The 21514-nt window shown below is 35.0% G+C and overlaps 1 protein-coding gene across 1 annotated transcript in view; it reads right to left on the minus strand.

Annotated features, from left to right (window-relative positions):
• The window catches only part of LOC122753697 (pleckstrin homology domain interacting protein), a 181192-nt gene that overhangs the window by 7905 nt on the left and 151773 nt on the right, over window positions 1-21514 (minus strand). The window contains 7 exon segments of the mRNA XM_044001307.1: window positions 219-398; window positions 2962-3224; window positions 3693-3856; window positions 5011-5163; window positions 16108-16257; window positions 16825-16875; window positions 18840-18909. Of these exon segments, the coding sequence (XP_043857242.1) occupies window positions 219-398; window positions 2962-3224; window positions 3693-3856; window positions 5011-5163; window positions 16108-16257; window positions 16825-16875; window positions 18840-18909 (1031 nt within the window).

A 21514-nucleotide genomic window follows, 5' to 3' on the forward strand; every position in this document is an offset into this window, starting at 1 on the left:
GAAGTTTTAGGCATTACATAATTGAATGAGTTTGTTACTACACAGGTCTCTAAATTTGTTTTGGTTCAAATCTTATCTTTAGACATGTTAACTCTTCACAGGAAAGATCTAATATAACATCAGCAGTCTAAAACTTGAGTGTTAGTCCTAACATCAGTACAGTATTGTTAATGAATTCTAGAACACCTTAAAATACACCTGCAAAATTAACAACATACCTTGCTGAACTGGAGTGGGTGACTTGGTAAGAGTAGATGATTTCATTTTACGTTTGACTGGCTTTTCCTTCTCCATGTTTTCTCTTGTGGAGTTATTCCTAGTGGTGTGACTAAAATTAGATTGACTAGGGCCTGAAAGAGTATTTACATTTTTGGAATGTTTTGCAGAATTCTCCAGTACTAAAAAAAAAAAGAAAACAACAAGTTCTTATAAGCCAAAACTCACTAAAACTTATTACTGAAGGTACTTTAATTCCCATTCCCTCACCCTTTAGGAAACAATGAGAAGGCTATGACTGCCACTAAGGCATAACTGGATTAGTAAGATTCAAAAAACTTGGGCTAATACTCCCAACTTTCTGCCTCAAACATTCAATTTTTATAGAGGAGATGACCATTAAGAAATGGAAATTATTTATAGTTCCTGCTTCCTCTCCTTTATAAGAAGCTGTTCCATCATATTTTGGTTATTCTAGGTTGATAGAAAGCCCTGGGACACTATTTAAAATCATTATTTATGCATGCTGTTGATGAACTTTAATTAAAGTTGTATTCTAATAGTTCATTATGGTATAGATATGACCCTGTGCTCCCAAAGGCAATAGTAGCTACTGTAACTTATAGCAAGTGCTATAAAACTGCTAGGACTTTTGGTATATGGTCCAGTGTCATTGTGTTATTTTCAAGACAGGTAAGTGGCACAGTGGGAAAGAACATGGCCTGATTTCAAATCCAGCCTCAGACATTTACTTAGCTGTGTGACGCTGGGCATGTCTCTTACTCCTTTTTGTCTCAGTTTCTTTATCTGCAAAATGAGGATAATGATAGCACCTACCTTGCAGGCTTATTTGTGAGGATCAAATGACAGGAATTGTAAGGTGCTTAGCACAGTGCCTGGCACACAGTAAAATCACTATAAGTGACTTCTGTTGTTATTAGTTATTGTTTTTTTTCTAAGAATAAGCCTCATTAATTTTAGAGGCTCATCAAGCACTTATGCTGTCAGATTTTAGAATGTATTGTATTGATTGGACTAGCTGATTCTTTTTTTCTCTCATCTTTTAAAGAAGCTCTGGAAGAGGGGAGGGTCAGTAGAGTACATGGGGAAATTTAGGTGATGTAAAACAAAAGATCTCAATAAATATATTTTTAAAAAGTAATAAACACCTATATGCCAGGAACAAATAGTGCTAGGTGCTGGGGATAAAAAGACACAAAGCAAACAATCCCCATCATCAAGGAACTTAAATTATACAGGGTAAAACAACATGTAAACATATAAGTAAACACTAACAATTGGAAAGATCTCATGTAGGATGTGGCACTTTAGGTTGAGTTTTAAAGAAGCTACAGTATTCTAAGAGACAGAAGTAAGGAAGGAATAATTCCAAGAATGCATGACACTATAAAATCACAGTGGTTTGGGAGATGTAATTTCATGTGAGGAACAGCAAGTACAGAACATATTCAGGCCAGATTCCAAAAGGCAGAAAAAGAAGGTATAGATTTGATGCAATAGGGATGGATTTCAACTTTGCAAACTTCAAAAGGCTACTATATAAATGACTGCTATTACTAACAAAAAAAGTCATAATAATTTTATAGTAATTTATGCCAAAAAAGGAGATTGAGATGAGGTTTGGTAAACTGGATAGATACAAGGCAAAGAGAAAAATATAAGTCCAAGGTTACTTTAAACCCCAACTGACTGAATTATGGAATCAAAGTTCAGTTTAAAGGTATAAATTTGGGAGTCATCAGTATAAAAAGGTTACTTGAAATTATGAAAAAGAATGTTCTGATCAAGGAAGTAAATGTTAAAAGGAAAGAACACATAGCTGAAGGATAGGATTTGAGAGGTATCTATGGTTAGTATGTGAAAAGAGGAGGAAGGAGACAAAGGGACCCATACATACTGCATTATCATACCCAACAAGGAGAATTTCAAGAGCAGCATTTTAGAAAGAGGTATGTCAACATTATCAAATGGTTCTGAGAAGTAAAGGAAGAAGACAACCAATAAAGTTTTGGATTCAACTAGGCTAACTTTTCAAAAAGCTTTTTTGCTTTTTTTGCCATAGGAGAACACAGTAAAATTTTTACATTATTAACAAGTATTTTGCCATCCCTATTTTATTCAAGTTCTATACAATAACTCTATTGAGAGGCCCATCAGTCCTTCCTATAAGGAAATGGCTATACTTTCTAATTTTTAAAAAGCCCCAAACATTAATCAACAAGAACAAATCTTCTATTCTAGCTGAAATACTAGAAAGAAAGAAAGAAAGAAAGAAGGAAAGAATGAAAGAAGGAAAGAAAGAAAGGAATGAAATAAAAAGAATGACTTTAGGCTTCATAAAGTACAGGCTAGTTGTGTTTTATGAACCTAATCCTTAAAAAAAAAAAGTTAGGGGGCAGCTAGGTGGCGCAGTGGATAAAGCACTGGCCTTGGATTCAGGAGGACCTGAGTTCAAATCCTGCCTCAGACACTTGACACTAGCTGTGTGACCCTGGGCAAGTCACTTAACCCTCATTGTCCTGCCCCCCCCCACCCCAGTTAGAAAAAGTTGAAAACAAACACAAAATCCTCTGAAAAGGCTTACTGAAATTTATGCAAATGTAAGATATTTCATTCTACAAGGTACCAAGAGTAAAGAAAGAACTTTGATAATTTAGCCAGAAGTTTCCAGGGATACCAAGGATACTAAGGAATCTTAAATTTAGAAATTATGACTTGACTCACTTGTTTTCCCAGGTATCACAGAAACATTAGGTTTTGAAATCAAAGGCTTGCTTCCTGAAGAAGTAGATGGTTGCTCAGTTATAATCAGGTCTGTAAGTCCTCTGTTACTTCTAGTTCGCACCACAGAATTGGACTCAATAGTTTTTCCATTCATCTGAGCAGCATTGTGTCTTGGGACTGTTGTTCGTGAAGGTGTAGAAAATAGAGAGGTAGAGATATCTGCCTTCAGGAGAGGTTTTAGCAACCTTTTTTTCCTTTCAGGGCTGTAAATTTTAAAAATGAAGCTTGTAACATACATGGATGAACATATATTTGTATACACAACTTTTGTAATACTGTGGGATTCAAAATAATTTATACTGTAATGAAATGTTAAACATGACATTTGCAGTAAATTTTAAGTAGTAGTGAACCTCAGATAAGTGAATCTTTAGTGAAAGATCACTGTAAATGCAATAGTTATATATGACAGAAAAAGCATGATGCCAACACTATCCTAAAAATACTGTTTTACTGTATGTTTAGCAGTTATTTGAATTTAAGCACTTACACTAGTATAGCTTTAGTTAAAGTTTAAAAATCCTCCACATCATAGGAACTTGCATGTCAAATATATCATTCTGCAATATAGGGAATAGTAAAGGAAGCATTAAAAAAATGCCAAGTTTAACCATTCAGATGTCAAACTTTTGGATCATTCCAAGCTTTATAAAAAAAGAATAATTATGTACCTTGATGCAGTGCTACTGGAAATAGAGCTGCTTCTGTTCCTTTTCTTCCTCTTTTTGGTTATTGTATTTCTTTTATGGAAACGAAGAGCAGATTTATAATCTGATAAAACTGAACTAATGTGTTCCTCAAAGAAAGCAGACAGACGCAAACTCATACTATAAATCTATAAATAAAAGGAATTGTGTCAGTGTTTAAAATTACTTATTAATAACAAATTTCAGTAAAATCATGATATAGAATTGCATAAATTTTTTCAACAGCAAAATTTTAATTAAAAAAACCTAATACTTATTTACTCTAAGACACACACACACACACACACACACACACACACACACACACACACACACACACACACACACAGATTTATGCCCTAAATGGAAGGAAGAAAACAATCATTTATTAAGCATCTACTCTGTGAATTCCAGGAGGTAGGTGCTATTATCCCCATTTTATAGATGAGAAAGCTGAGGCAGACAGAGGTTAAATTACTTGTCCATGGTCATACAGGTAGTGTCCTGAGGATGGAATCAAACTCAGGTCTTCCTAATGCCAGGTCCTATACTCTAACCACTCTACCATACAGCTGCCTCCTAATTGTAAAGTCTCTAGTCAAGATTTTATCTTTTTTTTGGGTGTGTAATACATGTTACCCTGAATTCTAGACTAAAGTTTCATTATTCAGAATATGTACATGATGTATAATCCATAAAGGTCCCCACAGTACCTTCTTTATGCTAACCTAATTAAGCATAGCTGCTATTAGTACAAAATGGACTGGTTTCCATGTACTGAGATACATTGATTTTCAACTTCATTTACAGAGTTGCCCTCTTCTTTTGCATCACCAAAGTCAGGTAAATACTTTGGTTTTTACACATTTACAAATTTACATTTATTAATTACCCACACAAATGCTCTTCTTCCATTAAATAACAGTTAACCATATGTTATTTTTAAAAAGACAAATTAAGTTTCAGAAATTATTTACTCTACATGTAAACCAAAATTCAAACTATTACTAATTAAGTCCACTATTTTATTTCTAGAAAATCTTTCTTCAGATAAACATTTCATTTTCAAAGACAGTAGAAACTAATGAGGTATGAAAGTTCATATTCAATTTTGTTAATATGCAATAAAAATGTTCAGTTAATGAACAAATATTTAAGTTACTTTGCAGCTTAGAAAACATTTCAATATTGTTTTAAAATTTATATAGCGAGCTATAAACATTTAGTTGTTTACATTTATAAATAAAGGTAGAAAGAGGAGCAGAAAAGTTACACATTTGGGAAAGAAAATTTAATTCCATACCCTTGATCTCTTGCTTGGTGTATAAGCTTTGGAATTGCTGAAAATAAGTCTTACATCTTTACACAATTCCATTGGTGACTCATAATTCCCAGCTTCCAAAGTTTCCCTAACTGTAGCAAAATCCATTGGAGTGTCAATAATGTCTCTGTAATCCTACCAAAAAAAAGATTTTAAGGCTGAAAAAAATCAATGTTCTTCAAAGTTAGAAGGTGACATTTAAATTCTAAAAGAGCCACAAAGACTTGCCCTGTTGGTAATCACAACCTCCCCAGTTCCCCAATGTCTCAAAAAGTATTTTCTTAGATAGTATTAGGCTCTATATTTACCTCTTCCTATTTTCAGTAACTCAAATCGAGTGCCCACATCTTACTAGCATATATATATATAATATATACCACCTCCCCAATACACACTGCAAGCCTTTAGTCTTATTATATACCATCTATTAAAAACAAAACAACCCCCCCCCCCACGCTTTAAGGCTATTTCCTTTTAACATTATCATGATCTTATGTTAATAAAAAGAGGGTATAATGGTGAACAAGTTTTGGGATCATTATATAAACTATAGTTACCAGTGAAAAACATCAAAATAAATGTCATTTGTAATTTATAAAAGTTTTGAACTATATAACATAATAATGATTTCATAATAAAGAAGAGCTAATATAGGAAATGCAATTACATTATACTTATTCAGGTCATATTTTTAGCAACCTTAACTTATTGTACCATAGCTCTATACTGAAATAATTAAAATAAAAACACTGTTGCTTCAATATGATTAATTATACTCTTAAAAAGCACTTTACATGTTAATCTAATTTCAGTCACATAAAAAACTATGAGAAATGGGCATTATTGGCATCATTATCCTCATTTCACAAATGAGTATATAAGTTCAGAAGTGAAAACCCATGCCGACACAACCATTAAAATCCAAATGCAACACTCTATCCACTATATTATTAAAAAGGCATCTGATGAGGACACAAAAAATGGTAAGTGGTGAAATGGTGAACTGGTAAAATTGTTGTGGAAAGTAATTTAGAATTACACTAAAAAATTCACTAAGCTATACATACCTTTTAACCTAGTGATAGTATTACTAGGCAAATATTCCAAGGGGGCCAATAATAATGGGAAAAGTTCTCATTAAACAAAAAATACTAATTTCAGCACTTTCTGTACTATCAAAGAACTAGAAAAGTACATATCCACTGATTAGAGAACAGCTGAGCAAATGGAGGCATATGAATATAATAAAATATTGCATTGAAATAGTGAATATGAATAATCAGAGGCTGGATAAACTTGTATGAAGTAGTGTGGAACAAAGTAAGCAGAACAATTTACACAAAGACTATGGTAACACCAGAAGACATCAGAATACTGATAGTGAAGTATGCTTTTTGCCTTTTGGAGAGAGGTGAAGAATGAGGCTAATGTGCTGATTCTGTTTTGCTTATTTATTATAAGGGACAGTTCTAATAATGGTAAATTACAGCAACATTTAAACACAACCAAAGGATTAATTTTCAAAGGCATTTTGGTGCCAGAATACTCCTAAATATCACTTTAGAAAAAACTAAGCCAGACTCTAGGGCTGCATTCAGGAAACTGTAAAAACCATGGCAACATACTTTCAACAGCAAGTTGGAGGAGGACAGAAGGATAAGCCCAGCAAAAGGGGTCCACTGAGACTAGGAATAAAGTCCTTGATAACTCATAGCTACTATATAGCAAACGGACTCTTTTAACTCTGTATAATAAAATTCCTTATAATAAAACAATACTAAATTACATTTCATATTTTGTTTAAGATAAATATAACATGAATTATAGAGTAATGAGATTTTATTTTTAAAATAGGCTACATGTAAGTTAAAGATTTTAGAAAGCTATATGCTCATGACAATGATCCTGGCAAATCACTGTTTGAATTTACTTCAGAGGCAGTATACACACCACAAAAGAAAGCGAGTCTCCTTTATAGCTATACTTCTGAACAGAAAACTGAACTGACAGCTTGATAATTCCTATTATTTACCAGATGTAGTTATAAATTATTTTAGGGGCATTTCCAAAAATCAGACATCCATAAATAATGACAGTTTACTGTCACTGAGAATTTTTAAAAGAATATGCATGATGGACAATTTATAATTATATAAGTTAATTATAGGACTTAATTTTTTCTTTACCACCACCACCACTTCCCAATTACTCCCCCATCCCCCCAAAGAACTGTCCATTATAGCAAAACACAGGCCATTTAAAAAATAATAGCTTTAAAAATGTCTTAAGTAGGGGCAGGTAAGGTGGCGCAGTGGATAAAGCACTGGCCCTGGATTCAGGAAGACCTGAGTTCAAATCCAGATTCAGACACTTGACACTTAGCACTTGTGTGACCCTGGGCAAGTCACTTAACCCTCACTGCCCCCACACCCCACCCACAATGTCTTAAGTAGCAGTTTTAGAAAAAATATGTCATCTTGAAGGGAGTAACACTCATTTGGATATATACATTCTGGTAAGTTTAAGAAACTAATTATTTTATGATTACAACTGTTAGATTTCGGGCGGAGCCAAGATGGTGGAGAGGAAGCAGCAAGCTGCCTGAGCTCTCCTTCTGTTCCCTCAAAAAGAACATTAAATCAAGCCTCTGAACAGAATTACAGAACCTGCAAAGAGACAGAGAGACACAGTCCTCCAACCAGAGATAATTTAGAAGACTTCAGGAAAAGGTCGGTCTGACTCAGGCAAAAGGGAGGCCCAGCGCAGGGCAGCAACCCAGTGCTGAGGGGGTCGGGGCAAATCAGCAGGAGCTGTGGGCCACAGCCGAACAACTGAGGCCCCTGGAACCTGGTTCAAAAATCTGGTGGCCAAGAAGGGCAGTGGAAAAACCTATCTGCACTGGCGGGGAGGGCCACGAACAGGTCAGGCAGGAACAGACGCCAAGATCGGGCGCCGGGCTGGCCAAGTGCAATCAGACAGGAAGTGCAGGGCGGGGGATCTCCACACACCATAAAGGCCTCAGAGTAAAAAGCACACAGCACCTATACCCCTGCACAAGAAGCCCAAAACAGGGACCCTGGTGCCCCCAGTGCAGACTTCAACTTAAAAAATAAATAAATAAGCTGCAATAATGAGTAAAAAGCAAAAAAGGGCCCTCTCCATTGAGAGCTTCTGTATCAATAGGGAAGAAGCCAACACAAACACAGATGAGGACAATAGCCTCAAATTGCCTACATCTGAAGCCTCAGGAGGGAAGGTGAATTGGTCTCAAGAACAAAAAGTCTTCCTGGAAGAGTTCAAAAAGGATTTTAAAGGGGGGCGGCTAGGTGGCGCAGTGGATAAAGCACCAGCCCTGGATTCAGGAGTACCTGAGTTCAAATCCGGCCTCAGACACTTGACACTTACTAGCTGTCACTTAACCCCCATTGCCCCGCAAAAAAAAAAAAAAAAAAAAAAAAAAAAGGATTTTAAAAATCAATTGAGAAAGGTAGAAGAAAAAATGGGGAGAGAAATGAAAGCAAAACAAGAAAACTATGAAAAAAGAATCAGCAGCTTGGAAAAGGAAGCACATAATTTCACTGAAGAAAACAAAGCCTTAAAAAATTCATCTGGCCAAATGGAAAAAAAGGTGCATAATCTCACTGAAGAAAACACTGCCTTAAAAAATTCACTAGGCCAAATGGAAAAAAAGGTGCATAATCTCACTGAAGAAAATAATGCCTTAAAAATTAAAATGGGACAGTTGGAAGATAAGGAATCCATGAGACACCAGGAATCAGTCAAGCAGAATCAAAAAAATGAAAAAATAGAAGAAAATGTGAAATACCTCATTGGAAAGACAACTGATCTGGAAAACAGATTGAGGAGAGACAATCTGAGAATCATTGGACTGCCTGAAAGCAATGACCAGAAAAAGAATCTAGACACCATATTCCAGGAAATTATTAAGGAGAACTGCCCTGATATCATAGAATCAGAGGATAAAATCATCATTGAAAGAATCCACCGATCACCTCCTGAAAGAGACCCCAAAAGGAAAACTCCAGAATTATCAGGTGAAGGAGAAAATACTCCAAGCAGCCAGAAAGAAGCAATTTAAATATCATGGAGCCACAGTCAGGATTGCTCAGGACCTGGCAGCTTCAACATTAAAGGACCACAAGGTTTGGAATATGATATTCCGGAAGGCAAAGGAGCTTGGATTGCAGCCAAGAATCTATTACCCAGCAAAAATGTGCATTTTCTTTCAGGGGAAAAGATGGACATTTAATGACATTGGGGACTTTCAATCTTTCCTGGAGAAAAGACCAGAACTGAACAGAAAATTCGATCTCAACATACAAGACTCAAGAGAAGTTTAAAAAGGTAAACAGAGGGGGAAAAAAAGGTTACCCTATTAGGTTAAACTGTTTATATTCTTACACAGGAAGAGAATACTCATAACTCTTAAGAACTGTAAATGTATTTGGGCAGAGAGAAGGACTTTACATAGAGGGTATAAATATAAATTGTCTTTGAAGTGATGATACAAAAAAGAATTAAGGGGTTAAAAAGGGAGTCTATGGGGAGGAGAGGAAAGGGGAGGTGGAATGGGATGAATTATATCATATGAAGAGGTGAAAAAAAAAACCTATTACAATAGAGGGAAAGAAAGGAGGGGGAAACATTGTTTCAACCCTACTCTCATTAGATTTGATTCAAAGAGGGAATAACATATATGTTCATTGGGATAAAGAAACTTAACTCATTCTTTAGGGAAGCAAAAGGGGAAGGGAAAGGGGGGGGGACTGATAGAAGGGAGAACAAAAGCAAGGGAGAAAAGGGTAAAGAAAAGAGAAGGGGGGTGATAAAAAGGGAGGGCAGATCGAGGGAGGTCGGGGTAAGAAGTAAAACATCGGGGAGGAGGAATAGGGTGAAAGAAGGGGGGAAAAGTACAAAGGGGGTAAATAGAATGGAGGGGAATAGACAGTCAGTAATAATAACTGTGAATGTGAATGGGATGAACTCTGCTATAAAACGGAAGCGAATTCCAGAGTGGATTAAAAACCGGAATCCTACAATATGCTGTTTACAAGAAACACATTTGAAGCAGAGAGATACACACAGAGTAAAGGTAAAAGGCTGGAGCAGAATATATTATGCCTCAGCTAAAGTAAAAAAAGCAGGGGTAGCAATCCTTATCTCAGACAAAGTGCAAGCAAAAATAGATCTCATTAAAAGAGATAAGGAGGGGGCAGCTAGTTGGCGCAATGGATAGAGCACCGGCCCTGGAGTCAGGAGTACCTGAGTTCAAATCCGGCCTCAGACACTTAACACTTACTAGCTGTGTGACCCTGGGCAAGTCACTTAACCCCAATTGCCTCACTTAAAAAAAAAAAAAAAAAGAAGAGATAAGGAAGGAAATTACATCTTACTTAAAGGTATTATAGATAATGAAGTAATATCAATATTAAACATGTATGTGCCAAGTGGTATAGCATCCAAGTTCTTAGAGGAGAAGTTAAATGAGTTACAAGAGGAATTAGACAGTAATACTATACTAGCAGGGGATCTGAATCTCCCCCTCTCAGAATTAGATAAATCTAGCCGAAAAATAAATAAGAAAGAAATGAAAGAGGTGAATAGATTACTAGAAAAGTTAGACATGATAGATGACTGGAGAAAATTGAATGGGGATAGAAAGGAATATACCTTTTTCTCAGCAGTACATGGCACATTTTCAAAAACTGACCATGTATTAGGGCACAAAAACATCACAGTCAAATGCAGAAATAGTAAATGCATCCTTTTCAGATCATGATGCAATAAAAATTACATGTAAGAAAGAGCCAGGGAAAAGTAGAATGAAAATCAACTGGAAACTAAATAATTTCATTCTAAAGAATGAATGGGCCAAACAACAAATCATAGAAACAATCAATAACTATATCCAAGAGAATGACAATAATGAGACAACATACCAAAATCTATGGGATGCAGCCAAAGCAGTGCTTAGGGGAAAATTTATAGCTCTAAATGCTTACATGAATAAAAAAGAGAAAGAGGAGATTAATGAATTGGGCATGCAACTTAAAAAGCTAGAAAAAGAACAAATTAGAAATCCCCAATTAGACACTAAATTAGAGATCCTGAAAATTAAAGGAGAAATTAATAAGATTGAAAGCAAAAAACTATAGAATTAATCAATAAAACTAAGAGCTGGTTTTATGAAAAAACCAATAAAATAGATAAACCTTTGGTTAATTTGATTAAAAAAAAGAAAGAAGAAAACCAAATTACCAGTATCAAAAATGAAAAGGGTGATGTTACCACCAATGAAGTGGAAATTAAATCAATAATTAGGAATTATTTTGCCCAACTGTATGCCAATAAATTTGACAATCTAAATGAAATGGATGAATATTCACAAAAATACAAACTGCCCAGGTTAATGGAAGAAGAAATAAAATCCTTAAATAAACCCATATTAGAAAAAGAAATTGAACAAGCCATTAATGAACTTCCTAAGAAAAAATCCCCAGGGCCAGATGGGTTTACAGGTGAATTTTACCAAACATTTAAAGAACAATTAATTCCAATATTATACAAATTATTTGGAAAAATAGGTGAAGAAGGAGTTCTACCAAATTCATTTTATGACACAAATATGGTGGTGATACCAAAACCAGGCAAAGCAAAAACAGAGAAAGAAAATGATAGACCAATTTCCCTAATGAATATGGATGCTAAAGTCTTAAATAAGATATTAGCAAGGAGATTACAGCAAGTGATCACCAGGATAATACACTATGACCAGGTGGCATTTATACTAGGAATGCAGGGCTGGTTCAACATTAGGAAAACCATTAACATAATCAACCACATCAATATGAAAACCAACCAAAATCATATGATTATCTCAGTAGATGCAGAGAAAGCTTTTGACAAAGTACAACACCCATTCCTAATAAAAACACTAGAGAGTTTAGGAATAGGTGGAGCTTTCCTTAGAATAATAAACAGTATCTACCTAAAGCCATCAGCAAGTATTATATGCAATGGAAATAAACTAGAGGCCTTCCCAATAAGATCAGGGGTGAAACAGGGATGTCCATTATCACCCCTATTATTTAATATTGTCCTAGAAATGTTAGCTTTAGCAATCAGAGAAGAGAAAGGAATTAAAGGAATTAGAATAGGCAAGGAGGAAATAAAACTATCACTCTTTGCAGATGATATGATGGTATACTTAAAGAATCCCAGAGAATCAACTCAAAAATTACTTGAAACAATTAACAACTTTAGCAAAGTAGCAGGATATAAAATAAATCCACATAAATCATCAGCATTTCTATACATGACCAACAAAGTCCAGCAGCAAGAGATAGAAAGAGAAATTCCATTTAAAGTAATGGTAGATAATATAAAATACTTGGGAGTCTACTTGCCAAGACAAACCCAGAAACTCTATGAACACAACTACCAAACACTCTTCACACAAATCAAATCAGATCTAAATAATTGGAAAGATATCAATTGCTCATGGATAGGCAGAGCTAATATAGTAAAAATGACAATACTGCCTAATTTACTTATTCAGTGCCATACCAATCAGACTGCCTAAAAATTATTTTATGGAGCTAGAAAAAATAGTAACAAAATTCATCTGGAAAAACAAAAAATCAAGACTATCCAGGGAAATAATGAAAAAAAATTCACAGGAAGGTGGGTTAGCGGTACCAAACATGGAGCTTTACTATAAAGTGGCAGTCATCAAAACTATCTGGTACTGGCTAAAAAATAGAATGGTAGATCAATGGAATAGGCTAGGCTCAGGAAATGCAGTAGTAAATCACACTAGTAATGTAATGTTTGATAAACCCAAAGACTCCAGCTTCTGGGATAGGAACTCAGTATTTGACAAAAACTGCTGGGAAAACTGGAAGATAGTATGGCAGAAATTAGGCATAGACCAACATCTGACACCTTATACTAAAATAAGGTCAAAATGGATACACAATTTAGACATAAGAGGTGATACCACAGGTAGATTAGGAGAGAAAGGAATAGTCTACCTATCAGATCTTTGGAAAGGAAAACAGTTTATGACCAAACAAGAGATAGAGTATATTATAAAATGTAAAATGAATGATTTTGATTATATTAAATTAAAAAATTTTTGTACAAACAGAAGCAATGCATCCAACATTAGAAGGGAGGCAGAAAGCTGGGAAACAATTTTTGAGACCAGTACTTCTGATAAAGGCCTCATCTCTAAAATATATAGGGAACTAAATCAAATTTATAAGAATCCAAGTCATTCCCCAATTGAGAAATGGTCAAAGGATATGAACAGGCAGTTTTCTGATGAAGAAACCAAAGCTATCTATTCCCATATGAAAAAATGCTCTAAATCTCTAATGATTAGAGAGATGCAAAATAAAACAACTCTGAGGTACCACCTGACACCAATCAGATCACCTAAAATTACAAAAAAGGAAAATAATAAATGTTGGAGAAGCTGTGGGAAAATTGGAACACTAATGCATTGTTGGTGGAGCTGTGAACTGATCCAACCATTCTGGAGAGCAGTTTGGAATTATGCCCAAAGGGTGATAAAGCTGTGCATACCCTTTGACCCAGCAATCCCACTTTTAGGTCTTTTGCCCAAAGAAATCATGGAAGGGGGAAAGGGACCCACATGTACAAAAATATTTATAGCTGCTCTTTACGTGGTGGCAAGGAATTGGAAGTTGAGGGGGTGCCCATCAATTGGGGAATGGCTGGACAAGTTGTGGTATATGAATACAATGGAATACTATTGTGCTGTAAGAAATGATGAGCAGGAGGAGTTCAGAGAAACCTGGAGGGTCTTATGTGAGCTGATGATGAGTGAGATGAGCAGAAGCAGAAGAACATTGTACACAGTATCATCAACATTGAGTGTTGATCTACTAAGATGGACTATATTCTTCTCACCAATGCAATGGTACAGAAGAGTTCCAGGGAACTCATGATAGAAGAGGATCTCCAAATCCAGGAAAAAAAAAAAAAAGAACTGTGGAGTATAGATGCTGAATGAACCATACTATTTCTTTTGTTTTTGGTGCTGTTGTTTTTTTTTCTATTTTGAGGATTTTCATCATTGCTCTGATTTTTTCTCTTATAACAGGACTAATGCAGAAATAGGATTAATGTTATTATGTGTAAATATATGTGTGTATATATATATGTATATGTATATGTATATATAGATATATAGATATAACCTATATCACATTACCTCCTGTCTAGGGGAGGGAGAGAGAAAAATCTGAAATTGTAAAGCTTGTATAAACAAAAGTTGAGAACTATCTTTACATGTACCGGAAAAAATAAAATACCTTATATGTAAAATAAAAAAAATTAAAATAAAAAAAAACCAAAAAACAACTGTTAGATTTCAGAATTTATTTGTAGAATTAATTTGCCTTAAGTGATGGTTTAGTGAAATACTGATTCATCACTATATTAAATCTGGTAAATTTGTTTCATGCAATAGTTACATAAAATTCTAAAATATTTGCTCTGATAGCCAATTAAATTTAAGGTAACAGGAACAAAGATTTAGAGCTATTTGGACGTTTAAAGATCTTCTCTTCTAAGCACCTTTTTTATAGGGGAAGAAACAGAAGATCAGAGTTAAATGACTGGTTCAAGGTCACTATATACACAGGGCTGGAGTTTGAAACCAAAGACCTACATGTCCAAATTCAATGCTGTACTTCCCCTGAAGCCCTTGTCAACTTACTCTTATAAAAATCTGTTAGGTTTCAAATACTCCTAAATCTACCCCCTTCCCCCAAATTAATGGCCAGTATCAGAAAACTGATGTATTTGAAAAGAGAGAAGTAAGCAGCACCAAGAGAAAAGTAATACAATGATAATAATAACATAAATAAAAACACTTCAGATACTTGTGTTATTTTTGCTTAAATATTTTATCATAGGGGAGGGCAGAATAGTGTCAGTGGGGAAAGTATAGGGGTATAAAAACAAGGTTGGGATGTACTTGCCTTTTTTTTTTTTTGCAGGGCAATGGGGGTTAAGTGACTTGCCCAGGGTCACACAGCTAGTAAGTGTCAAGTGTCTGAGGCCGGATTTGAACTCAGGTACTCCTGAATTCAGGGCCGGTGCTTTATCCACTGCGCCACCTAGCTGCCCCTGTACTTGCTGTATAATCAATATTGTAGCAAAAAATTTATTAATTCTTTCCTCTTAATGGTGAGGCAACTGGGGTTAAGTGACTTGCCCAGGGTCACACAGCTAGTAAGTGTCAAGTGTCTGAGACCATTCGAACTCAGGTCCTCCTGAATCCAGGGCCAGTGCTTTATCCACTGTGCCATCTAGCTGCCTCCATTTCATGCTTTTAAATATCTCCAGCAATGAGTGTCAGAAGAAAAGCCAGTAAATGAAATTAAAATATATTTATTTTACCATTTAAAAAAATCTGGCAAAATTTTTGTTGGGGATTGGAAAAGCGTAATATTGGATAAAATTATGTATGTTTCCCTATTATCACAAAGAAATGAGTTGAGTATATGCTTGCCACTTTATCTGTTAAAAAATGCTATGTTATAAACTTGTCAACAGTGCAACTACTTGTCTAGGGATGATTCAATATAGATTTTTGAAAAAAATATTTCATGAACTCTGCTACTGTTAAAATATTCTATGTTCTCTTATTTCTCATTTCATACTAAATATAAACTAGCACCTAAAAGTGCTATTTCAAATGAACATGTCTTCAACTAAAGGAATGAAACTGCCTTAAGCTAAATTTAGCTTATCAAGTTATATTTAGAGGCAAGAAGAAAGATGTGAAACGTGGGTTTCCTCAACTATTTCACAATATATTTCCAAATTTATAAATGCTTTACTAAATACTAAATAGCCTTTCAATAATCAAAGTTTATATTTCATACTAAATAAGCCAAAATATTATTCATGAAATGAATTTAAGAATCAAATCCTATCTTCATAAAAATATGGCATAACTACAGTTCTTGAACATAACCTCACCTTCAGCAAACATTTATACTGACAAAACACAACACTCACTGGATATTCAAGGAGATCTACTGGCTGGCGGAATGGTTCAGAATCTTCACACTGAAATATGAGGTTTAATAATTCTTGGCACTGATTCCTCCAGGCCTGGGTATCATAAGACTGAGCTCTATTACGTAAACGTCTTCTGGGCTGGTGGTCCTAAATTCACAAATTCAAATACATTCATTCATAAAATTTTATAGTTTTAAAAACTGGTCTAGAATGATAAAATAATACTTAAATGATAATACGACATTTAGTTCGGGTCTGCCTATTGGACATTTCAAACTGAATGTTCCATAGGCACCTAAAATTCAACATATCCAAATGAGAACACAAATTAAAAATTTTTTAAATATTATTTCAATGCAACCATTTTTTCTTCTTATGTATTTCTTCTTACGTATTTTAAAAAACATATTTAACCATAGGCTTAACCAGACTGCCAAAGGGGTCCATGATACAAAAAAATAGTGAAGAACTCCCGCTCTAAGACTATGTATCTTTAACTACCTCTGCCCCATTAGAAAAGAAACACTGTCAGGGGAGGAGCTGTTTTTTTCTTTGTACCCAGAGCTTATAATATTTTATAATCTTTTTCAAAGATTCATTAATGCTTATTTTAAAAAATATTTTAAAAAATGCTTTTTATTTCATGTACAAATATATTCCTTTTGTGCATAAGAGATTAATGGTAAAAATCAGTGAAATAAAACAATAAATTACCTTCCTTTTACGGGTAGAAGTTCCTGGCACATCAGCATCTTTCTCTTCTTCCTTTGAAAGCAAGAATTTATGAGTTTCATAAAACACTGGGAAATAATGTCACATATTTAACTAGGTAGTCTTCCTCCCCCCTTTACTGAAGTATATCTGAAAATCATGTTACATAATATCAGCTGGGCTCTCACTGTAACAAGGCAAGCCTTTTACACCTCTCTAATTCAACTGTAATCCCACATAATAACAACAGCTATTCCAAACGTTTTCATCGTCCTATAAGTCTCCCATAGCTCTTCCTTTGTTCTACCCGCTAAACTGAGGACACCTTGTCTCAGACCAAAGAAACTGAAGTTATTCAACAAGAGGCCCCTCTTCTCTCCCACTTGTTTTCATCTTATATTACCACACATCTTCTCCTAATCTCTTTATTTCTTCACTTCTGTTTCACATGAAGAGGTGAGTCCTTTTTGCCAAGGTAAACCCCTCAATATGCATTCGATCCTATTCATTTCCTGCTTACCTATAAACATGCTCGGGTCTCTCACATTCCTTTTTTTGAGGGGGGAGGAGGGGTGGGGAGAAGCAATGAGGGTTAAGTGACTCGCCCAGGGTCACACAGCTAGTGTCAAGCACCTGAGGCCGCATTTGAACTTAGGTCCTCCTGAATCCACTTTATCCACTGCACCACCTAGCTGCCCTTGGGTCTCTCCCATTCTTAAACCTCACTTGACCCATCCAATTTATAGCTGAACTCCCTGAGAATGGTACTAAGTGCTTTTACCTCCTCTCCTCTTCAATCGCTTTAAAATCTTCTGAAATACAGACTGATTTAACTGCAATAGCTTTCCCCAAAGTTATTAATGAGTTTTAAAGTACCAAATTTATGCCCTTTTCTCAATTAGTATATCTAAGCACATGATCCTAAGATCTTTATATCCACCCATTTTCTTTTCTGAGCTCATCTTACATCATTCAACTGCATTCAGACATCCTGAATTTATATGGTCTACAGTCAACCAAAACTCAGCATGTCCAAAATAGAATTCATTCATCCTCTCTCTTACTTTTCAATTTCCCATTACTACTGTGGGCACCACAATCCTCTCAAGTGTTCTAGGCTTGGAATCTAGGTTTTATTCTTATGTATATTCATTCACCCCACATTGTCAATCTTGTCTTTACCCTGATAATATCTCTCACATGTATTTTCTCCATGTCCACCACAATTATTCTTATATAATTCTTCTTGCCTGGGCTCTTTTAATAGCCTTTTAATTGGTATCCCTGTCTCAAGTCTTTCCCTATGCTAATTCACCCTTCACTTAGCTGCTTTCCCTAAATTGCAGGTTTGAGAATGTCACCCTTTTACTCAGTACACTATTGTGGATTCCTACTATCTCTAGGACCAAATATCAAATACCGGTGAACTTTTAAAAACTCTTCTCTCCTCCTTGTACTCTTTGGCAACTATGCTGGCCCAGCTGCTGCTTCTCACACAAAAATTCCCTTCCTGACTCCATACATTTGCAATGGCTATCCCCCATGCCAGGAATGCTTTCTCTGGCTTTCTTTAAGATGACTCAAACAATGCCTTTTGCAGGAAGTGGTCTCTCTGACCACTAGTCCCCAACCCAAGATTACTTTTCATTTATTCTGTTTGTATCTTTTATGAATCATTTTATAGACACTGTTTCCCACACTAGAATGATCAACACTATTTTTGTCTAGATATCCCCAGGGTTCAGCACATTGCCAGGTACACATAAAAAAATTAATAAATGCTTATTTACCACAATGCTGACATTTCTGTTCAATGCTAAGTTTGTATCTAGTTTAAGGGTCTTATAGATAACTATTACCAACTGAAATGAACACAAAATACCAATTAAATTCTAAAAAAAACGAAGATGCTAGATCAAAAATAATTTTATCCCAAAAGATTAATAACTCACTAAAATATATGGGTCATTTTCATCCACTGATTAAACTCTAATGATGACAATAAAATCTTAAATTACCTCTGAATCAGACAGGACTTTCTTCTTCATTGTATTGTAGAGCGGAATTATGTTATAGCAAGTCTGATCTCTACATAATAAGAAATGTTAGTACAAAGGCTTGTATCAAAACTTTAAAAAAAAAAAGAAAATATAAACTGAATATTAAGAGCTAAAATAATTTTCTATTAAGATGAATTTCTTTTATTATTTAAGTAAGCATATCAAAACTTTGGAAGGTTACAAAACCCCAGAATTGGGAAATTTGCCCACAACAAACCTTAAATAAACACACACACACACACACACACACATACACATATAAATTCTTTACTATGGCATTCAAGGCCCTTCACAATTTCAACCACATCTACTTTTCCAAATTTATTTCTTTCTTAAATGCTCTCAAATCCAGTAAAGACTTATGTTCCCCTGAATACACCATAAGCATTGAAATCTGAGCCTTTGGTTTTGATCATTCTTTCCTTTCCAGAATGCTCCTCCCGTCCAGCCATATAAATCTTATCCACCTTTCAAGAACTAGTTCTAATTCTTACCTGACCACTCTATTCTACAATTAGCATTCCTTTAAATTCTTCAACTTTGTCAAGTAGACTGTAAGCTTGAGACCTAGAAACATGTTATTTTCTTTGCATCTTACCTACCACCTCAGTAAATAACTAGTTCTCAAACTTGAGATATATGTTATTTGAGGTGAACTCCTTCAACCAGTCTCCCTGTCATTCTATTTTAATTATTATCATTATTTTCTTTTGCTTATTAACTTCATTACCCCCGTAACTTATTCTATCATCCTTATTCAGATACCTTTCTTTAGCAGCTATCACACGTTTTAATTCCTTTCTACCTAGCCATGTTGTGAATACCTTGAACGGAATATATTTAAGATAAAATTCTTCATCTCCCCTACCAATCCATTCTCTACTGACTGCAATTTCTGTTAATGGAATCACTATTTTCCTAGTCAACCACATTCAAAGGTTTTGAGCCCTTCTTGACTCTACCTTCTATCACATTGTCCAATACCTAGACACAAAGTCCAGTTAGTTATGTTTCTGAAATGCTTCTTCCATGTATCTCTTTCTCTTCCCACTTGGCACCATCAGATAAAATCATGTCCTAAGGAACTTAACTTGATGGACTTCTTACTGTACTCCCTACCGGAGGTCTTTTTTTTCCCTGCAAATCTACTCTATGGGGAGCTGTCAATAATCATTTCCCTAAATTTCTATTTATAGCATTCCCTTGCTGAAAAATCTTCAATTGCTCTCCATTATCTAGCAAAATAAATTTTAATTCTTTATTTGGAAACTCTAACCTTCCTCTTCTAGCTTTATATTCACGAATTACCTATACATACCCTAAATTCCAGCAAAAATGGACCAATCATTCTGCTGTGCTTTTTCCAGTTTCGCTCTTGATTTTCTCTTAAATCAGAATGCCCTTCTCCTCTCATAATCCTCCCCACTGGACAAAACAACTTAAATGTTTCCATCTCCACTGAATCATCTTTAATAACTCCAGCTTGAGGATTTCTGAGGACTCTTGCATGACATTTAGAACATGCTGCATTGGAGTACAGATGTTTACATACAGATAATATTTCTTTGTTAGATCTTAAAAATCAGTATTAGCCATCCCAAGAGCTTTTTTCTCAAATACCATTTTCTCTCTGCCAAGGCATTTAGCACAGTGCCATGGGGCAATAAATATTTATTGAATAGATTAATACTTGTTCAAAAAGTAAAAAATTGAATGTTTTGCAAAGAAAATATCTAAAATGTAAAAAACTATTTATTCCAATCTTTACAGAAGCTGAGTTGAAGGAACCCCACAGCAGTCATCCAGTTTAACTTGTACATAATATAATAAATGTAACAAATGGTCATCCAGATTCTGAGTAAAGATCTTTGGTGAGGGGGGAAAACCCACTAAGCTCCCAAGGCAATCCACTCCATTCTTGAATAGTTTCAATTGAGAAAAAGGGTTTTCTGTATCTAAAGCTAATTTACTATTTTCTCTCCACTGCCTAAGTTTGAACCTTCTGAAAATATGCAGAATAACATAATCCCTCTTCCACATGACAGCCCTCCAAACATTTAAAAGATTCCCTGTATTCCCCTTTCCAAGATATACATTTCCAGTTCCTTCAAATTTGAATCCTCCTTGACTCTATCCTTTATCACATCCTCCAATATCAAAATAAAAAATCCTTAGTCAAGATAAATAACCTATGATTCTATCTGATTATGATCAGATCACACATGTAAAGTATTATAATCAGAACTTGGAATTACATCTTAGGAAGGATATGGATAAGCTTGGAACATTTCAGAGTAGGATAATGAAGCTGGTGAAGGGCCTAAAGACAATGCCAGGAGAATGATTTAAAAAAACAAGTTTAGTCCAGGAAAAAAAAAAAGGAAACTTAAGTGATAAATTATAGTGGTCTTCAAGTATCTGAAGGACTGTCATGTGAAAGAGGGATCAGACAGTTAGGGTTAATTTATTTGGAAAGTTTTCCTTCCAATTATAGCTATCCCAAATTGACATGGGCTGCCTCAGGAAGTCCTAAGTCCAAGAATAAGTGATTCTTATCCAGTTGTAGGCTGGCTAGCCCCTATGTGGTTTCCAACTGTGAGATTTTGTCACATCAGTATGTCAAGAATCTATGA

This window comes from Dromiciops gliroides, chromosome 4, assembly GCF_019393635.1.
Source record: "Dromiciops gliroides isolate mDroGli1 chromosome 4, mDroGli1.pri, whole genome shotgun sequence".
In the NCBI taxonomy this organism is placed as follows: domain Eukaryota; kingdom Metazoa; phylum Chordata; class Mammalia; order Microbiotheria; family Microbiotheriidae; genus Dromiciops; species Dromiciops gliroides.